Raw genomic sequence first — 14,590 nt, 5'->3', positions numbered from 1 at the left:
CATACATCTTTCAACATCACGTGTTCAGTTTTCAAAATAGGTTCAAGATTGACTGTTTTTTTATATGCTGTTGAAGACAACATGTCAGTGAGTAAACTTGTGTTAATATCTTAATGAGATGAAGATTTATAATGTGAGCTTTGTGTTGCCTGAATCAAGCGGCAACCTCTGAACTGAAAAATGGAGCCATCTGTGGAAAAGCTAAAAACTACAGTTCATCATATGGCCACTTGAGGCTGGCTCCAAAACAGAGTCAGTCCCCATGTAAAAATGCCAAACTGTACAGCATAATAAACATGTTTATAGCCTGGTCCACAAAAAAAAGAAACAGTTTTTGTCACTATAGCTAATTTCAGCATCCATTACAATTGTACACGGGGTGATTTTTTCAATAATTTATCATTTTACATTTTATTAATACTTAAAGCTACACATATTTAATGGGCGGGGCTATTTTAGGGATGGGCTGTCCTGACGGTGTCCTCAGCTTCTCAGTCAGATCCACTCTTCGCTCCTCCACGGTGCCAGCCTCCTGTTCAAATATGGTCACTTCTGGTTCTAAAAGACGAAGATGGCGACGACCAAAATGTCAAACTCAAGGCTTCAAAACGGCAGTCCATAAATCAATGGATGCTGTCAGGGTAGCTACATCCGTTATTTATTCAGTCTATGACCTGAACTCATCTGCCGAAAGCTCCACATCGTTTTGGGAGAAACAAAAACAAACAATGACTTGATCCATGATATTACTTTGTGTCTAGTGATTTTTTTTGTTTGAATATGTATTGATCAAAGTCAAGACTTGAAATCCATTATTTAATAGTCACTATCTGAAAGCTCATCAATAATACAAAATAGACACATCTTTAGTCAAAGACTGAATGATCTGCAGTTTTTGAAATCCGGACTTCAAGTGCTTTTTTCCTATAAAATGAATTCCTTGCTTGTTCATTGTACAGTGACTGATTAGATGTTTCTTCTCCAAAGAACTGATACAGAGTGAGATGAAACAGATGATTTATTGTTGCCGTCACTTTTATCAGTGACACAAAGTACGCATGTCCTTGGCTTTCCTCCAGAACTGATTTTACTTTCACCCTTTGCACCTCGGAAAGTTTTCTGTGTTCCCAGGCCTCAGCTGTCACAGACATGCTTTCTCTGTCATTACGGCAAACATTACGGGTGAGTACATCTGTTAAACAATGTCTTTATTTTTGTAAACGTAGCATAGATACTCTTGTATCTGCATTAAAAAATCTCTCACCTCCTAAGAGCAGTTGTAACTAAATCACTTATTACTGCAATCTAGGTCAGTTTGTCAATCCAGGTCACCTCAACCATGAGAGAAATGCATGAATTGAGGATGCACATTGTGTTCAACTTTCTATTTGTCAGTCCAGTTACATAAATGTCACTGTGTTTGTGTGATAACTGTGATTATCTCAAGTCGACAAAAGCAAAAAGGGCGCTACTGCTTTTCCCAGAATTTCTATATTTGAAGGGAAGTTGACTGTACACTGCGCGCTTTATGCAAGACTTAATTTACTCAAGGCTTGGAAAACATTATGAACACAAAAGATGAAAGGAGACTTGCTTCAACATATGTTTATGCTTGAACAGTAATCTCTCTATTAGGCCAAAGTAACACGTAGTTACGCAACTATCATGCAGCTACAAGCTGCCTTCAACAAACAAGACCCTGATAAATAAGTCACTGCGTGTGTGGCCAGCCCACGTTACTGTTTTCATGTCCACGGTTTTCTGTAACTGCTCCACTGAATAACACGTTTGTTTTTTTCACTGCCTTTCATTTAGTGGATTGTTTAGAACATCAAAAGACACATTATTCTAACTCCCTTGTTTCCAAAGCCCCTGTGCAAAGTATTATAATTTTAAGTGATGAAAGTGTTTCTGCACAGGCTCACTCTTCCTGAGGTTTTCAAAAGACACCAAAGGAGCAATCTTGGAAAACAAAAACAAAAAAGAACACCTCAGAAACTTTAACTCTGCACAGACAGTCTATAGCACTACAGAGAGTTGCATCAAATCCTCATGAAAGTTTTATTTACTACACTGGGTTATTAAATAGAACAGTAAGAAATAACATTTCTCCAGGGTCCACACCAAACACAGATTTTTTAAAACTATTGTTTAAGAAGTGGACATGTAGTTGTTGAATGAAATGATAATGTTGTGTGTCCATCCACTACTCTTGCAGCCCCTCTTCTTCAGGGTTTCAGGATGTTTGGGCCGTGAGGGGCAGATCACAGCGGAGTCGTACAGGCGAGGCCTCAGCGGCACCGGTGGGTGGACGGGACAGGAGAGTCTGGCGCAGGATGACCCAGAGATGTGGAGTCTCCTGCAGCAGGAGAAGGACAGGCAGTGTCGGGGACTGGAGCTCATTGCATCAGAGGTAAAGAGGAGAGACAGAGTGTTATATGATCTGTTTGATTCACATGCACGCTCATTATAAAACTACTAATGTATTACTAACGCTTGATGAGATTACTTAGTAAGCTTAGTTAAATGTAGAGTCACTGGTCGTCTTTTTCTCATTCTCATGAACAGGATATCTCAAGAAATCCTTGATTGAATTTCTTAAAAATTGTCACAAACATCCACTTGGACATAAGGATGTACTGATTGGAATTTGGTGTTCAAAGGTTAAAGGTCACTTTGACCTCACAAAACATGTTTTTGGCCATGACTCAAGAATTCATATGCTAACTATGACAGAATTTCACACAGATTTCTAATAGGATATAATGATGATGTGATGGCATGTTGTATTCAAAAGTTCATAGGTCAATTTGTTAACTTAACTGTGACATCATAATGTTCGGCAAAACACTTTTCTGGTCATTATTCAACAACATATCTTAGGAACAGAAGGGGAGGCATTTGAACTGGTGACATTAATCTTGAAATGTGCTCATTTGTATAGATTTTCTCTGCTGTTGAGGGGGAGATGTGTGTGAAGCATCCGTATTTTCACAGACATGGATGTAAACTTGATGTGTAACTTGACTGGTGTTCCGAGGGATAAAACCTTTAAATGGTAACTCTAGTTTTCCATTATGTATGTTTACTAATATGAACCTGGAAAAATCATGGAATTTCAAAGTCACATTTTCCAAGCCTGGAAAAGTCCTGAAATTAGTAAAAATTATTGAACGTTTTGGAAAAGTCATGGAAATCTATTGTGTGTAATGAAATTGTTACAGTAATTTTTCGTGGATATCCTTTCAGGTAACGTAATAATTATGTTGAAGTAACATCACTTTAATATGTGTCAATCTGTGACTTTTGTTAACCGTCAAATATGTTGTCCCTTTGCGTTCGTTTTTCTGTTCTCTCTCCCTTCATATATGCCAGCTACCTAAAATTATGTATGAATAGAGTTTGAATCTGATGTGTTTGAAAAACTGTGGGCAAGTGCAACAATAACAAAACATATATAAAGGGTCCTTGAAAGGTCATTGAAAAGTTTTGAAATTTTGTCCACAACAATGTGTGTAGCCTGGTACTATATTCTTATAACAGATAGTGGCTGCTTAACCCTGAGTAACTTTCCCAGAAACTGCAGGTTGACTGTAAACAGTGATGACCCATATCCACCAGGCTGGTAGGGATCAGAAGCGACTGTTCAAATGTTTGTTCAGTATCTTACATCACACATAGGGTCAGGGTGTGAAACTGTTAGAGGAACAACAGGTGTGTTTTGACACATAAACTCATACAGGGTTTTGTGTACAGCATTTCAAAAAGTCAAAATATATTTAATGTATATTTATTTAGCATGTGTATTTCTTTCTGAGGTGAATTTCCTTTGACTTGCTTCAGATTGTTAAATCTAAAAATAAATGAGAATGTGCTAGAGTATGATTTCAAATCAGACAGCAAAGTGGTCGAGTCAGTCTATGAACATACATTCATGGACTTTTTCAAGCCCCCCTTCATCAGCCGAAAGAAGTTCATGCCCCCCAAATCCACATTTTTTAATCAATCATTATCAATAAATGGGCGGAAAGTGGTGAAAAAGTAGTCGTGTTTGGTCTGGAGATAAGTCTCAAGACCATTTTAAGAAGTTCTCTGTCTCGTCTTGGAATTGACCACATTTGCGCGAGAGGACTATCTATCACAAGACTGGTCAAGACCTCAAATGAGGCGTAATCACTAAACCGCCTGTGCAAAAGCAAGTGTTGAATAAAGGTGAGTAAATTGATTTCAGCTCTTAATTGTTTCTTTGTATTTGTTTGCTCATAAAAAAAGTAAAATTTCCTCCCAATTTCAATAAAAATTGACCTCTTTAGACTAGTTGATCAAGACGTTTCTCCTGGTAAGCTTACTGTATACCTTCACACATCCATTATATACAATATAAGGCAATAAATGAGATGAATGGAGATGAATCTTCATTTGTTTTCTCTGGCTGCTTTTATGGGAATGTGGATCTTTCAGCTCAATTTGAGGAGTACCTATGGTGTGTATGTTCCACGTTTTATTGTAAATGGTGTCATGCAGTGTGGAACCCACCCTGCTTTGTTAATCTTTTGACCTCTTGATTTGGTCTCACCCCCTCAAAGTTTTGGTCATGGCTTGGTCTTGCGTTTAATGGTCTTGACTACAACATAGAGTCATGCTAAATTTTGGTGAAATAAAGGTTAGCATGATGGCGTTTGGAAACTCTTTGCTGTTTATTTTCCCTACAAAAATTGTATTCGACAAATATTCACAGTCAATTTATATATTTACATGTGAAGATCATCTGGGCAATTATCACAGTACAGGATGTGTATAATGGGTAATCAGTGAGTCAACAAGATGCACTTCATTATCTGCATGGAGTTTGGTGTGAAGCATGTTTGTCTCAAAATCATGCTTGTCTTTGCTGCAGGATAGCAGCTGTTCAAACTGTGAATAAAGGCGATGAGAAGATGTTGCTAATTATCCTTTGCAATTGCCTGTAGACAGAGGCGTTAACGACTGCACTATGTTAGACAGAAAGCCAGAAGAACAGCTTAAACTGCAGAGGAGCCTCCTTTGGCAGAATAACCGCAAGTCACTAGAGATGTAGTTTCTAGAATTTAACTGTTTTCTTCAGAGAGTTTCCTTCGCATTTTTCACCTCGCAAGTCACTGATTCCATCTAAGTGGAAGCTGTGGGAAAAGAAAGAGGCTTTCATTCTTCTATTCTCCAGCAATTATGAATCCACAGCACTATCAGTCACAATGACATCTGAAAGATTTTCATCTTCCTGTGCTGTCAGTCAGTCGCTGCTGCAGGCTGACTCCCAGTGGAGAGCCACTGTTTTTTTTTCTCTTCTTCTTATTTAGGAACACAGCCAAGTGATCCCATTAGGTTCTCTGACTGATTTCTGCCATTGATCTCCACATTTTAAGTTGAGACAGGAGAGGAGGGGCGATCTTGTGTGTGTGTGTGTGTGTGTATGTGTGTATGTGTGTGTGTGTGTGTGTCAAGATAGTGTTTTGAAATGTTATAGAGAGAGTTTTGTGTCACATAAGGGACTGGTTTGAAATCCCAGTGGAATGATTGAGGGATCCCTGAGCAGTGACAGGTTTAGTATAATAACAAGGCAGAGGGGGCGGCTGAGGAGGCCAGAGAGAGAGAGAGAGAGAGAGAGAGAGAGGGAGGGAAGGAGAGAGAGAGAGAGAAGATGAGCAGAAGTGAGGGTGGGAGAAAAAAAGGGACTGAGACAGGAAGAAAAATTCATTTACATTCATTTCCTTTTCTGCAGCTCCATCGCTCCTCTGACTCTCAAGTGTCTTTGGGAGATTTGACACTGTGCTGAACCCCACAGGGATTCAGTATTAGTTAGATTCCTCTTTATTCATCTTTTAATTTGACTACGGCACCTCTAATACTTAAATATTTTTAGATAATATGATTTATTTCAGTTTTGAAGCTTCCAGGAAAGGCTGTGATTAACCTTTTGTAAGATTTGTGCAACACATTCCACAGATTTAAATAGATTGTATTGTCCTTTTTTGACTGTAGGACTTGTCTTATTGTTTTTATAATAGGTATTTAAAAGAGAAATGCTTGTAGTTGAACTAAATTGCATATTGGAGTCAAGTTTGGACTGTGGCTTTACTGTGTAGCTGGGCTCTGCTAAAAATAAAAGAGCATGGGGTGTTCAGTCACCCCTCTCCAGGTAAATAAAGGTTATATTTGGATGGTGACAGTGTTCTGAATATATACACTTTTTTTTTAAAGGACCGTGTGTGGCTGTGGATTTTGACACTGTGCTTGTTTGTCCTGTCAGAACTTCTGCAGCCGTGCAGCGCTCGAGGCCCAGGGCTCCTGTCTGAACAACAAATACTCTGAGGGATACCCAGGACAAAGGTAACCGCATGGCCAGTGCACTTTCCAAAATATATTGTTGCAATTATAACAAAACTTTTAAATGTTTTAGAAGACCAACTGTATGATTTTGTGAAATTTATTGTAATGGCAATTTTACTCCCAGACTGGAAAGTACCTCACAACATAATAGACTATTAAATACAGATGCGATACAAAATGTAACAATACAAAACGTGACATTACAACATGAATTAATCCCAAATCCCATATGGTCACAATACATGACAAAATAATATGTAACAATACAATATACAACAATTCAAAATGTAACAACACAGTACTTAACAATCCAATATGTAATAACACAGTATTTAGAGATACAATATGTGGAGATAGAACATGTAACAATACATTATGTAGTGATACAATATATATTGATACATCATGCAACGATACAATACATAATGATACATTACATAACAATACATAATGATGCAATATGTAACGATATACATCATGTAACAGTACAATATGATGAGATACAAAATGAAACTATACAATACTTAAGCAATATGCAATACATTGTTTTTATATAACAGTTCTACAAGCCTATGATTTGTTAATTAATTGTGTATTTGGTTCCACTAACACAAACAGGCCCCTAACTGATGGGACTGTGCTGTTGCCTACCATCACTTAAACATTCCTGCTAATTAGCATTAGTTAGCTACTTTGTGTAAGCTAGGTCTATATGCACAGGTTTAGGTATATGCAGGTCTGAGTCTGTGTGGAGTGAGTGACAACTACTATTTCCAAAGTGCCATAATTGAACTCAAATGTGCTATGCAATACAAAGCCACATGATGCGATGCAACATAATGTGATGTGATATGATACACATATATACAGTGCAGTGCAATTCGATGAGATGTGATGCGATACACAACAAAACAATACAAAATGATACAATACAATAAGATGTGACACTTTGAAATCAATGCTTTTTGTCTCTCTCAGGTACTATGGAGGAGCAGAGATTGTAGACCAGATTGAGCTGCTGTGTCAGAAGCGAGCGCTTAATGCCTTCGGTTTGGACCCAAATCTCTGGGGCATCAATGTCCAGCCATACTCCGGATCCCCCGCTAATTTTGCAGCCTACACATCTGTATTGAAGCCTCATGACCGCATTATGGGCCTGGATCTGCCTGACGGAGGACAGTGAGTGAACATGTATAGAGCTTTTGTGACATAAACAACACTCTAAAGTGAAGTGTATGTTAACACTGACTAATGTAATAACTCACATTCTTACAAGATGTTACATGAATTATAATAAGACTTAATTTCTGGGCAAAAAGTAATTATGTAATGCTGTGCCATCACAGTTCTTCAATGCATTTAGGTAGACATGTTATTGACATTATCTGACAGTTATTATGATATGAGTTGCTACAGTTTTGTTAAATGTGCCATGAAATGTTGTGAGATATTGCCTGAGTGGTTCTGACATTTTCCTGTACGACATTGGATGTTTTTATGGGACTTAACATCAAGAGGAATTAATGTAAATGACAAAATGTTAGTCACACGGTCTGGAGTTGTCACATTATACCACCCTCTTTGAAATGAATATATTTTTAACTACAACCACAGAAGTGTGGGAAATGTAAACAATTATTTTTCCAAACTGACACTCAAATGCACGTCTGAGTCATATTACTGCTGCAGGCGCTAGTTAGCTTAAAGATGAATGCAGACCTGCAACTTTTATATGCCAGACACTTATATAATGGCTGGCTGGGAGTTGGTGAAGGCAGAGTGACTTTGAAGGGTTGGAATTTAATATAAATGTATAGAAATGTTTCATATATTTAGCATATAATAATGGATTGTTGAAAAAAATACACCCAGGGGCACAAAATAACAACATGAAAAAGCATTTTACTTCTCACAAGTATAATATAATGTACTGAAGATCAAGTCGTTACATGACCAGATGAGTTAATAGTAAATAAATACACAAATGTACAAGAAGCAGCAACTAAAGAGAATCTGTAGATCAAAGGAAGGAGCCAGCGGGAAGAAGGTGTTTGAAGCATCAAGACATCTGAAGTCAGTTTCGAGGATATGCATGTTTTATTAGATAAATAATACTGGTCACATGGAAGAGAAATATGGATCTTAAAAGGTCAGAATAAGTTCACAATGCTGCAGAAGAACTCGATGAACTTCTGGGATGCGCACTCTAATGAAATGTAACTGCCTTTGAAATGTTTTACTCTGATTCATTTCAGCCTTACTCACGGCTACATGACAGACACCAAGAGAATCTCAGCCACCTCCATCTACTTTGAATCGATGCCTTACAAGCTAGATGTGAGTAATTTGGGTAGACTTTTTGTAAATAGAAATTATGTTGTAAACCACAATTGCAGAGAAAACGGTTACTTCATCTTTAAAAAACAAATTACAAGGTACTCACTTTTAACTATCATGTGTGTCTCTATCCTCTATCCTCCTGTATTACCTCAGCCCAAAACAGGTCTGATAGATTACGACCAGCTGGAGAAGACCGCCCGACTCTTCCGACCCAGACTCATCATAGCAGGAACCAGTGCCTATGCTCGCCTCATCGACTATTCTCGCATGAAGAAGGTACCTCTTTTTTCGAAATGATGTCCACTTGGGGGGTCCCCTGGTAGACAGTGTGCCCAATATAGGCTGAGAACTCTGAAGCCTACATGCTCATGTCCAACTTGCAGCCTCTTTCATGTTTATCACTGTACTTTCTGATAAAGGCAAAAAAGCCTAAGAAATATCCATACACACACACACACACACACACACACACACACACACATATATATACACACACATACATATATACATATGAACTCAAAAAGAGAAAACAATTCAAAGGAATGATGATAATGAATGTGTCTAATGTCAAATGTGTCCAACTGTTTCAGCTGTGTGTAGAGCTTAATGCCTACCTGCTGGCAGACATGGCTCACATCAGCGGCCTGGTAGCAGCAGGAGCTGTTCCCTCTCCTTTCCAGCACGCTGACCTGGTCACCTCCACTACCCATAAGTCCCTGCGTGGAGCAAGGTAAGGGCCTGGATGTTGTGTGGGAATGGTTTTTTCACTTGGTGTTGAATAGGTGCTGATGGTGGTCAGGTCAAGATATTAAAGATTCAGTTTGTAGGATTTAGACTGAGGGAGCTATTCTCAGGGGTTTAGCACCACATTCTGGGCTCTATGTAAAGTCTGCAGCCCCCTGCCATTCCTCTCTTCATTCACGCACCTTTTGATTTTTTGATTTTTTTCATTTTCTTTCTTTCTTTCTTTAAGCAGCAAAATAAGTCACTCACTTGGCTTTAGCTTAAGTTTAGAGACAAATCCTAGAACAAGGGTGTACTAAATCATTTTGCACCTTTAAGGGGTGAGAGGGCCCTCACATTGCTCCCATTATAACTATCAAGGTGAGGTTAGATGTAGCTCCAAATGCAGAAAAAAAGCAGACAGTTGTGCAAATGAAAAGTGAGCATTTATGCTGATAATGATGTCTAAAAAACAAACAGGTTGCCAAAAACCCAGTGTACAAAAGAAAATACAAATCAAAAAACAAACTGAAACCAGAATCATTAGGAAGAACACGGGTGAAGAAAGGAGCAAAACACAATGGAAACAGCAGGGAGGATAATCAGGCAGGATCACAGCAGGAATAACGGACAAAGTGATGAGGAACACACAGGTATACATACACAGAGGGCTAATCAGGAGAACGACACACAGCTGGGGTAGGTGGACACTCGGAAAGTAGGGAAACACAGGGATTGGCTGATAATCGAAGGAGCGGCAGGGAACACAAGGGTGAAGCAAACAAGACTAAAACAGAACAGGTGTGCAGGTAAGACTCTAACAAGGAAGGACGAATGAGTCTGATAAAAGAGGTTAAACTAAGCAAGGAAAACACACAAAGATGGGAAGTAAAACCAGACATGACACATGAGGAGTGACACTACAAAATAAAACAGGAAACAGAACAGGAGTAACAAGAAAACATAACAGAAAACCCCAAAACAAAGTCCACAATATAACAAAACCCATGATCATGACAATAACTTTTATAAAAAAGTTCAGTCTTTCGCATAATTTATTTAGCCAATTTTAATTAAGTTTTGGCACTAATTACTAAACAAAATTTCTAATAAAATTAATAAATACAAAATTGCAAATAAAATCAAACTTCATTGCATGCTTCTCGAGGGCCCCCCTCTTGTTGTTGCCCCAGGCAATCAGTCCCATTTTTCCCTTCACTACGACGCCCCTGACAGTATTCGTAAAATATGTTTTCATTCATTTGTAATCACCTGAAACTGAGAATCTTTGTGTTTTCGTCACCTTAGATTGAATCGTTTATATCTACAAACGGAGCAGGTAATTTTCCATGGAGTTTGCTATGTTGTTTCCACAGTGGCCCGGAAATGACAAATCAAACACTGACTGACTCTGGATAGGGCATTCACATTGTGCGTCAGCCTTCAAAGTTCTCCTACACACTTGGCACACGGGAGAAGTTTCCGTTCTGCAGCCTTACCACTAGATGCAACTAAATCCTACACACTGGACCTTTATAATAACTGAAAAAAATACAGATTGTTTTTTTTTGGAATATAACAATTTGACATGGTGTGACTGTAAACCGTATGGTTTTGTATAGTACAATTTAACATACACATAATAAGTAGGATTGTACTGTAATTGTCAACAGAGAATTTTTAAAGGGACATTTCAAGTTGAGTTGAGTTTTCTCTGTCCACTCTGCAGGGCTGGGCTGATCTTCTACCGGAAAGGTGTGCGGTCTGTGGATAAGAAAGGACGGGAGGTGACCTATGACCTCCAGGACAGGGTGAACTTTGCTGTGTTCCCGTCACTTCAGGGAGGACCTCACAATCATGCCATTGCAGGGGTGGCCGTCGCACTCAAACAGGTCCAGAACATTAATCATTAGTATTCAACAATGGTCCGCAAAAGCAAATGAGAGAGAAAATCCTTTGGGGAAGCGCTCCACAGAACGTTTTTAACACCAGCTTAATTTCAGCAGCTCATGTATAAACCATGCAAGTCATCTGGAGTGTCCTGATATGGTCTTTCTTGTTACGCAGCATCATTTCTGTCTCTGCAGGCTTCCACTCCCATGTTCAAACAGTACATTGCTCAAGTGCTGCTGAATGCCAAGTGCATGGCTAATGCTCTGCTGAAGAAAGGCTACACCCTGGTGTCAGGTACTGAGGGAACTGAGGTCTGCTTTTTAGGATAAAGATTCATATTTTATCATAACCCCCCCACACATATGCATAGGAAGTTTGTTTACAATTCAGAGTTATTTTTCACTGATTATGGAAACAGATTTAATATTTAAAGTAATAATGCATTTCTACTACTCGGAAGTACCTGATGCAACGGCTTTTGGGTTGCTTCTTTATTTACTCCAACCTCATTTGCATTCTGTTTTGATGACTTTGGAAAAGTTCACGTAACTTTTGCTTGACAGTTGAATGGAGGGAAAAAAGCCAATATTAAGGGTAAAGTGATGATAACTTTATCATTGTCTGCAGGAAGGTTTGAGTTGAGAGTGAAGGCAATTTATCATACCGTCAGACGCATTTTCCCCTGAGCTGAGCTGAATTTAATTTCACCTTAAGACAAACAAAACCAGTAAATCCCTCCTCCTCCTCCTCCTCTCAGGTGGAACAGACAACCACTTGGTCTTAGTTGACCTTCGACCTCGCGGGATGGACGGGGCTCGAGCTGAGAGGGTCCTGGAGCTTGTGTCCATCACTGCAAACAAAAACACCTGTCCCGGAGACAAAAGCGCTCTCACTCCAGGAGGACTCAGGCTCGGTACTCAAAATTATTAGTTTTAAAGTTTGTACAGTATTTTTGGTTTCCTGATTTTTGTTGACGCAGAGCTGCATTTGTGCTTGGGCACAAAGCTGTCAGTCAGTCTTCCTGCCTGTATGATACTGACTCTTTCTTCTCCATCTGTGTGTCTGTCTGTGTCATGTGTTTGCTTTTGTCTGTCTGCATATTTGTCTGTATGTCCACTGACCTGTCAGTCAACCTGTCAGCATGTGTCTCTTTTCACCTCGCACTAACATTTAAAAATAATATTGTTTCTCACAGGTACTCCAGCTCTGACCTCCAGACAGTTCAAGGAGGCAGACTTTGAAAAGGTCGTGGACTTTATCGATGAAGGGATTCAGATCGCACTGGATGTGAAGAAGAAGACTGGTGAGAAAGGAGGAAGAGTTTGGGGTTTGAAATAGTGATAGACACTACTGATAGTGACATATTGTTTATTGAGAAGGCTTTCTAATGCTTTATGACCAATGTGAACTAGTGATAATGTGGTCAAAAATGATACAATGACGCGTGACAAAGATAACATTTTTAAAAGTTTTCAATAGTAGCAATATTGTACAAATTCATATTTTTACAAATATACACTTTGTTGCCAGTTTATTAGGCACACCTAGCTGAATAATGAAGAATATGACAGTCCTGCAACAAATCATAGTTTTTTGAGAGGTGTTTGTGGGATGTAGTTTGTGGTGCTACTGAATTGTATTCCATTAAATATAGAGGTGTTTCTGTTATTTAGCATAGCCTCATGGGGTGGACAAAATAATAGAAAACACAATGTTCAACCCAACCCAAGTAAGTTTTGTACAGTCCCTAACAAATGGGTTTTTAAGGGACATATTTACGAAAAATATTCTTTTACAGCACAAGAAGATATTTTCAGACACATTTATAAAATTAAATCATTAAACTTGTTTTTGATTTCTTTTTCCTCCAACAGGAAATCTGGCCAGCTTTAAGTCTTTCCTGCTGGAGGACCCAGCCACAGTCTCTCGCATCGCAGAGCTCCGCCAGCGGGTGGAGCTATTCGCCAGACCCTTCCCCATGCCTGGATTTACTGACCACTGATTAACACCACACACAGAGCAGCAGGCAATTTCCTCACCACATCATGGATATTACCTTTATTACTCCTGCAATGCAATAGTCATTTGATAATGTTACCATGAAATAGAGCATTGTTTTAAACACTGTCAAGTTCACGTCAGCTGAAACTTGTTTAATCAGTTTGCAGCAGCAGCAGTCACAGTCACATTTCTATATTCAGCTAATGACTTTATATTTGCCACATAACATTAAAACTGTAATATGATGAATCAAAGCTTGATCAATAAAGTCATATAATACAAAATGCCAGATAATACAGATATACTGTAAGTTTTTTTTCATGTATTTGTCAGCAACTACAACTTTTCATGTGATGCATCTATATAAGGAGACTACTACTTAAACAGATTATGATGTTATAGTAAAACAAAGTTGTAAAAATATAAAATGACAAATAATATTTGCCAATTAAAGCTTGAAAATGTCTTTATATCTGCTTACATTATAGTGCATTATAAACCATTTATTAAAGGTTCGTATACTGCTGTAATTTTCAGAAATATATCACATAAGCAGATTTCAGTGTATCTGTAGCCCATTTAGTGGAACAATCTATTACAATATGACAACCTAACGACTTTGGGAAATTATGTTTGAACCTGTTTTCTGCCAGAAAGCAATGCTTTATTTTCTCACAGTGTTGCACAGTAATGTACATTATTTTGCAGTTAATGCTTTAACAGCTGCTGCACTTGTTCTATACGTTTTCCACTTCTCAGACCGTTGTTTCCTACTTTAAGCCAAGAAGGACACCCACAAAACCACAAACCAAAAGGGGAACTGTTAAACAGCATAAACTACATTTTAGATTGTACGATATATGTAGTGTAGATCCTTATTGCAATAAAAGCTGATCCTCCATGTTTGCATGGTTGTTGAATTTTCTAACATTTCATAAGCTCTGTGGTCACTTTCTTTGGTCTCATGAAGATCTGCTGTCATTTGATGCACATGCATATGTTAGAAAGACAGATGATTTTTGTTTATAGTCGAAGGAGGGAGGAGATTCTGCAGAGATTATAAACACTGATCTGTGTTAAGCTCCTGGCATTTCCTCTGGCCTTTTACTCTCACTGTCAGCTTCAGGGAACTGTCCAGAAAAATAAAATAAAAGATGATCTTTAAACAGTGACAAGGCAAAAGTCAGAGCTTTACAACCTGAAAAAACATTGGATGTAACCAGTTGATATCTTTTCACTGAGCTTCAGATGCCTTGTTTGTCCAATG

The 14,590-nt window shown here is 38.5% G+C and overlaps 1 protein-coding gene across 1 annotated transcript; it reads left to right on the top strand.

Moving 5' to 3' along the window:
- Positions 1-1,013: 1,013 nt before the first annotated feature.
- Positions 1,014-14,226, top strand: LOC121947535 (serine hydroxymethyltransferase, mitochondrial-like). Its single transcript, XM_042492617.1, is given in 13 exon segments — positions 1,014-1,027; positions 1,029-1,182; positions 2,219-2,413; positions 6,287-6,366; positions 7,345-7,545; positions 8,622-8,703; positions 8,860-8,982; positions 9,297-9,436; positions 11,159-11,321; positions 11,517-11,616; positions 12,080-12,235; positions 12,518-12,625; positions 13,197-14,226. Coding segments are annotated over 13 exon segments (1,644 nt in total). The 3' UTR covers positions 13,325-14,226.
- Positions 14,227-14,590: the final 364 nt, after the last annotated feature.

The sequence above is a fragment of the Plectropomus leopardus genome, chromosome 8 (genome assembly GCF_008729295.1).
Source record: "Plectropomus leopardus isolate mb chromosome 8, YSFRI_Pleo_2.0, whole genome shotgun sequence".
NCBI lineage: Eukaryota > Metazoa > Chordata > Actinopteri > Perciformes > Serranidae > Plectropomus > Plectropomus leopardus.
Note: the sequence above shows the minus strand (reverse complement) of the source record. Positions and strands in the feature narration are given on the sequence as shown.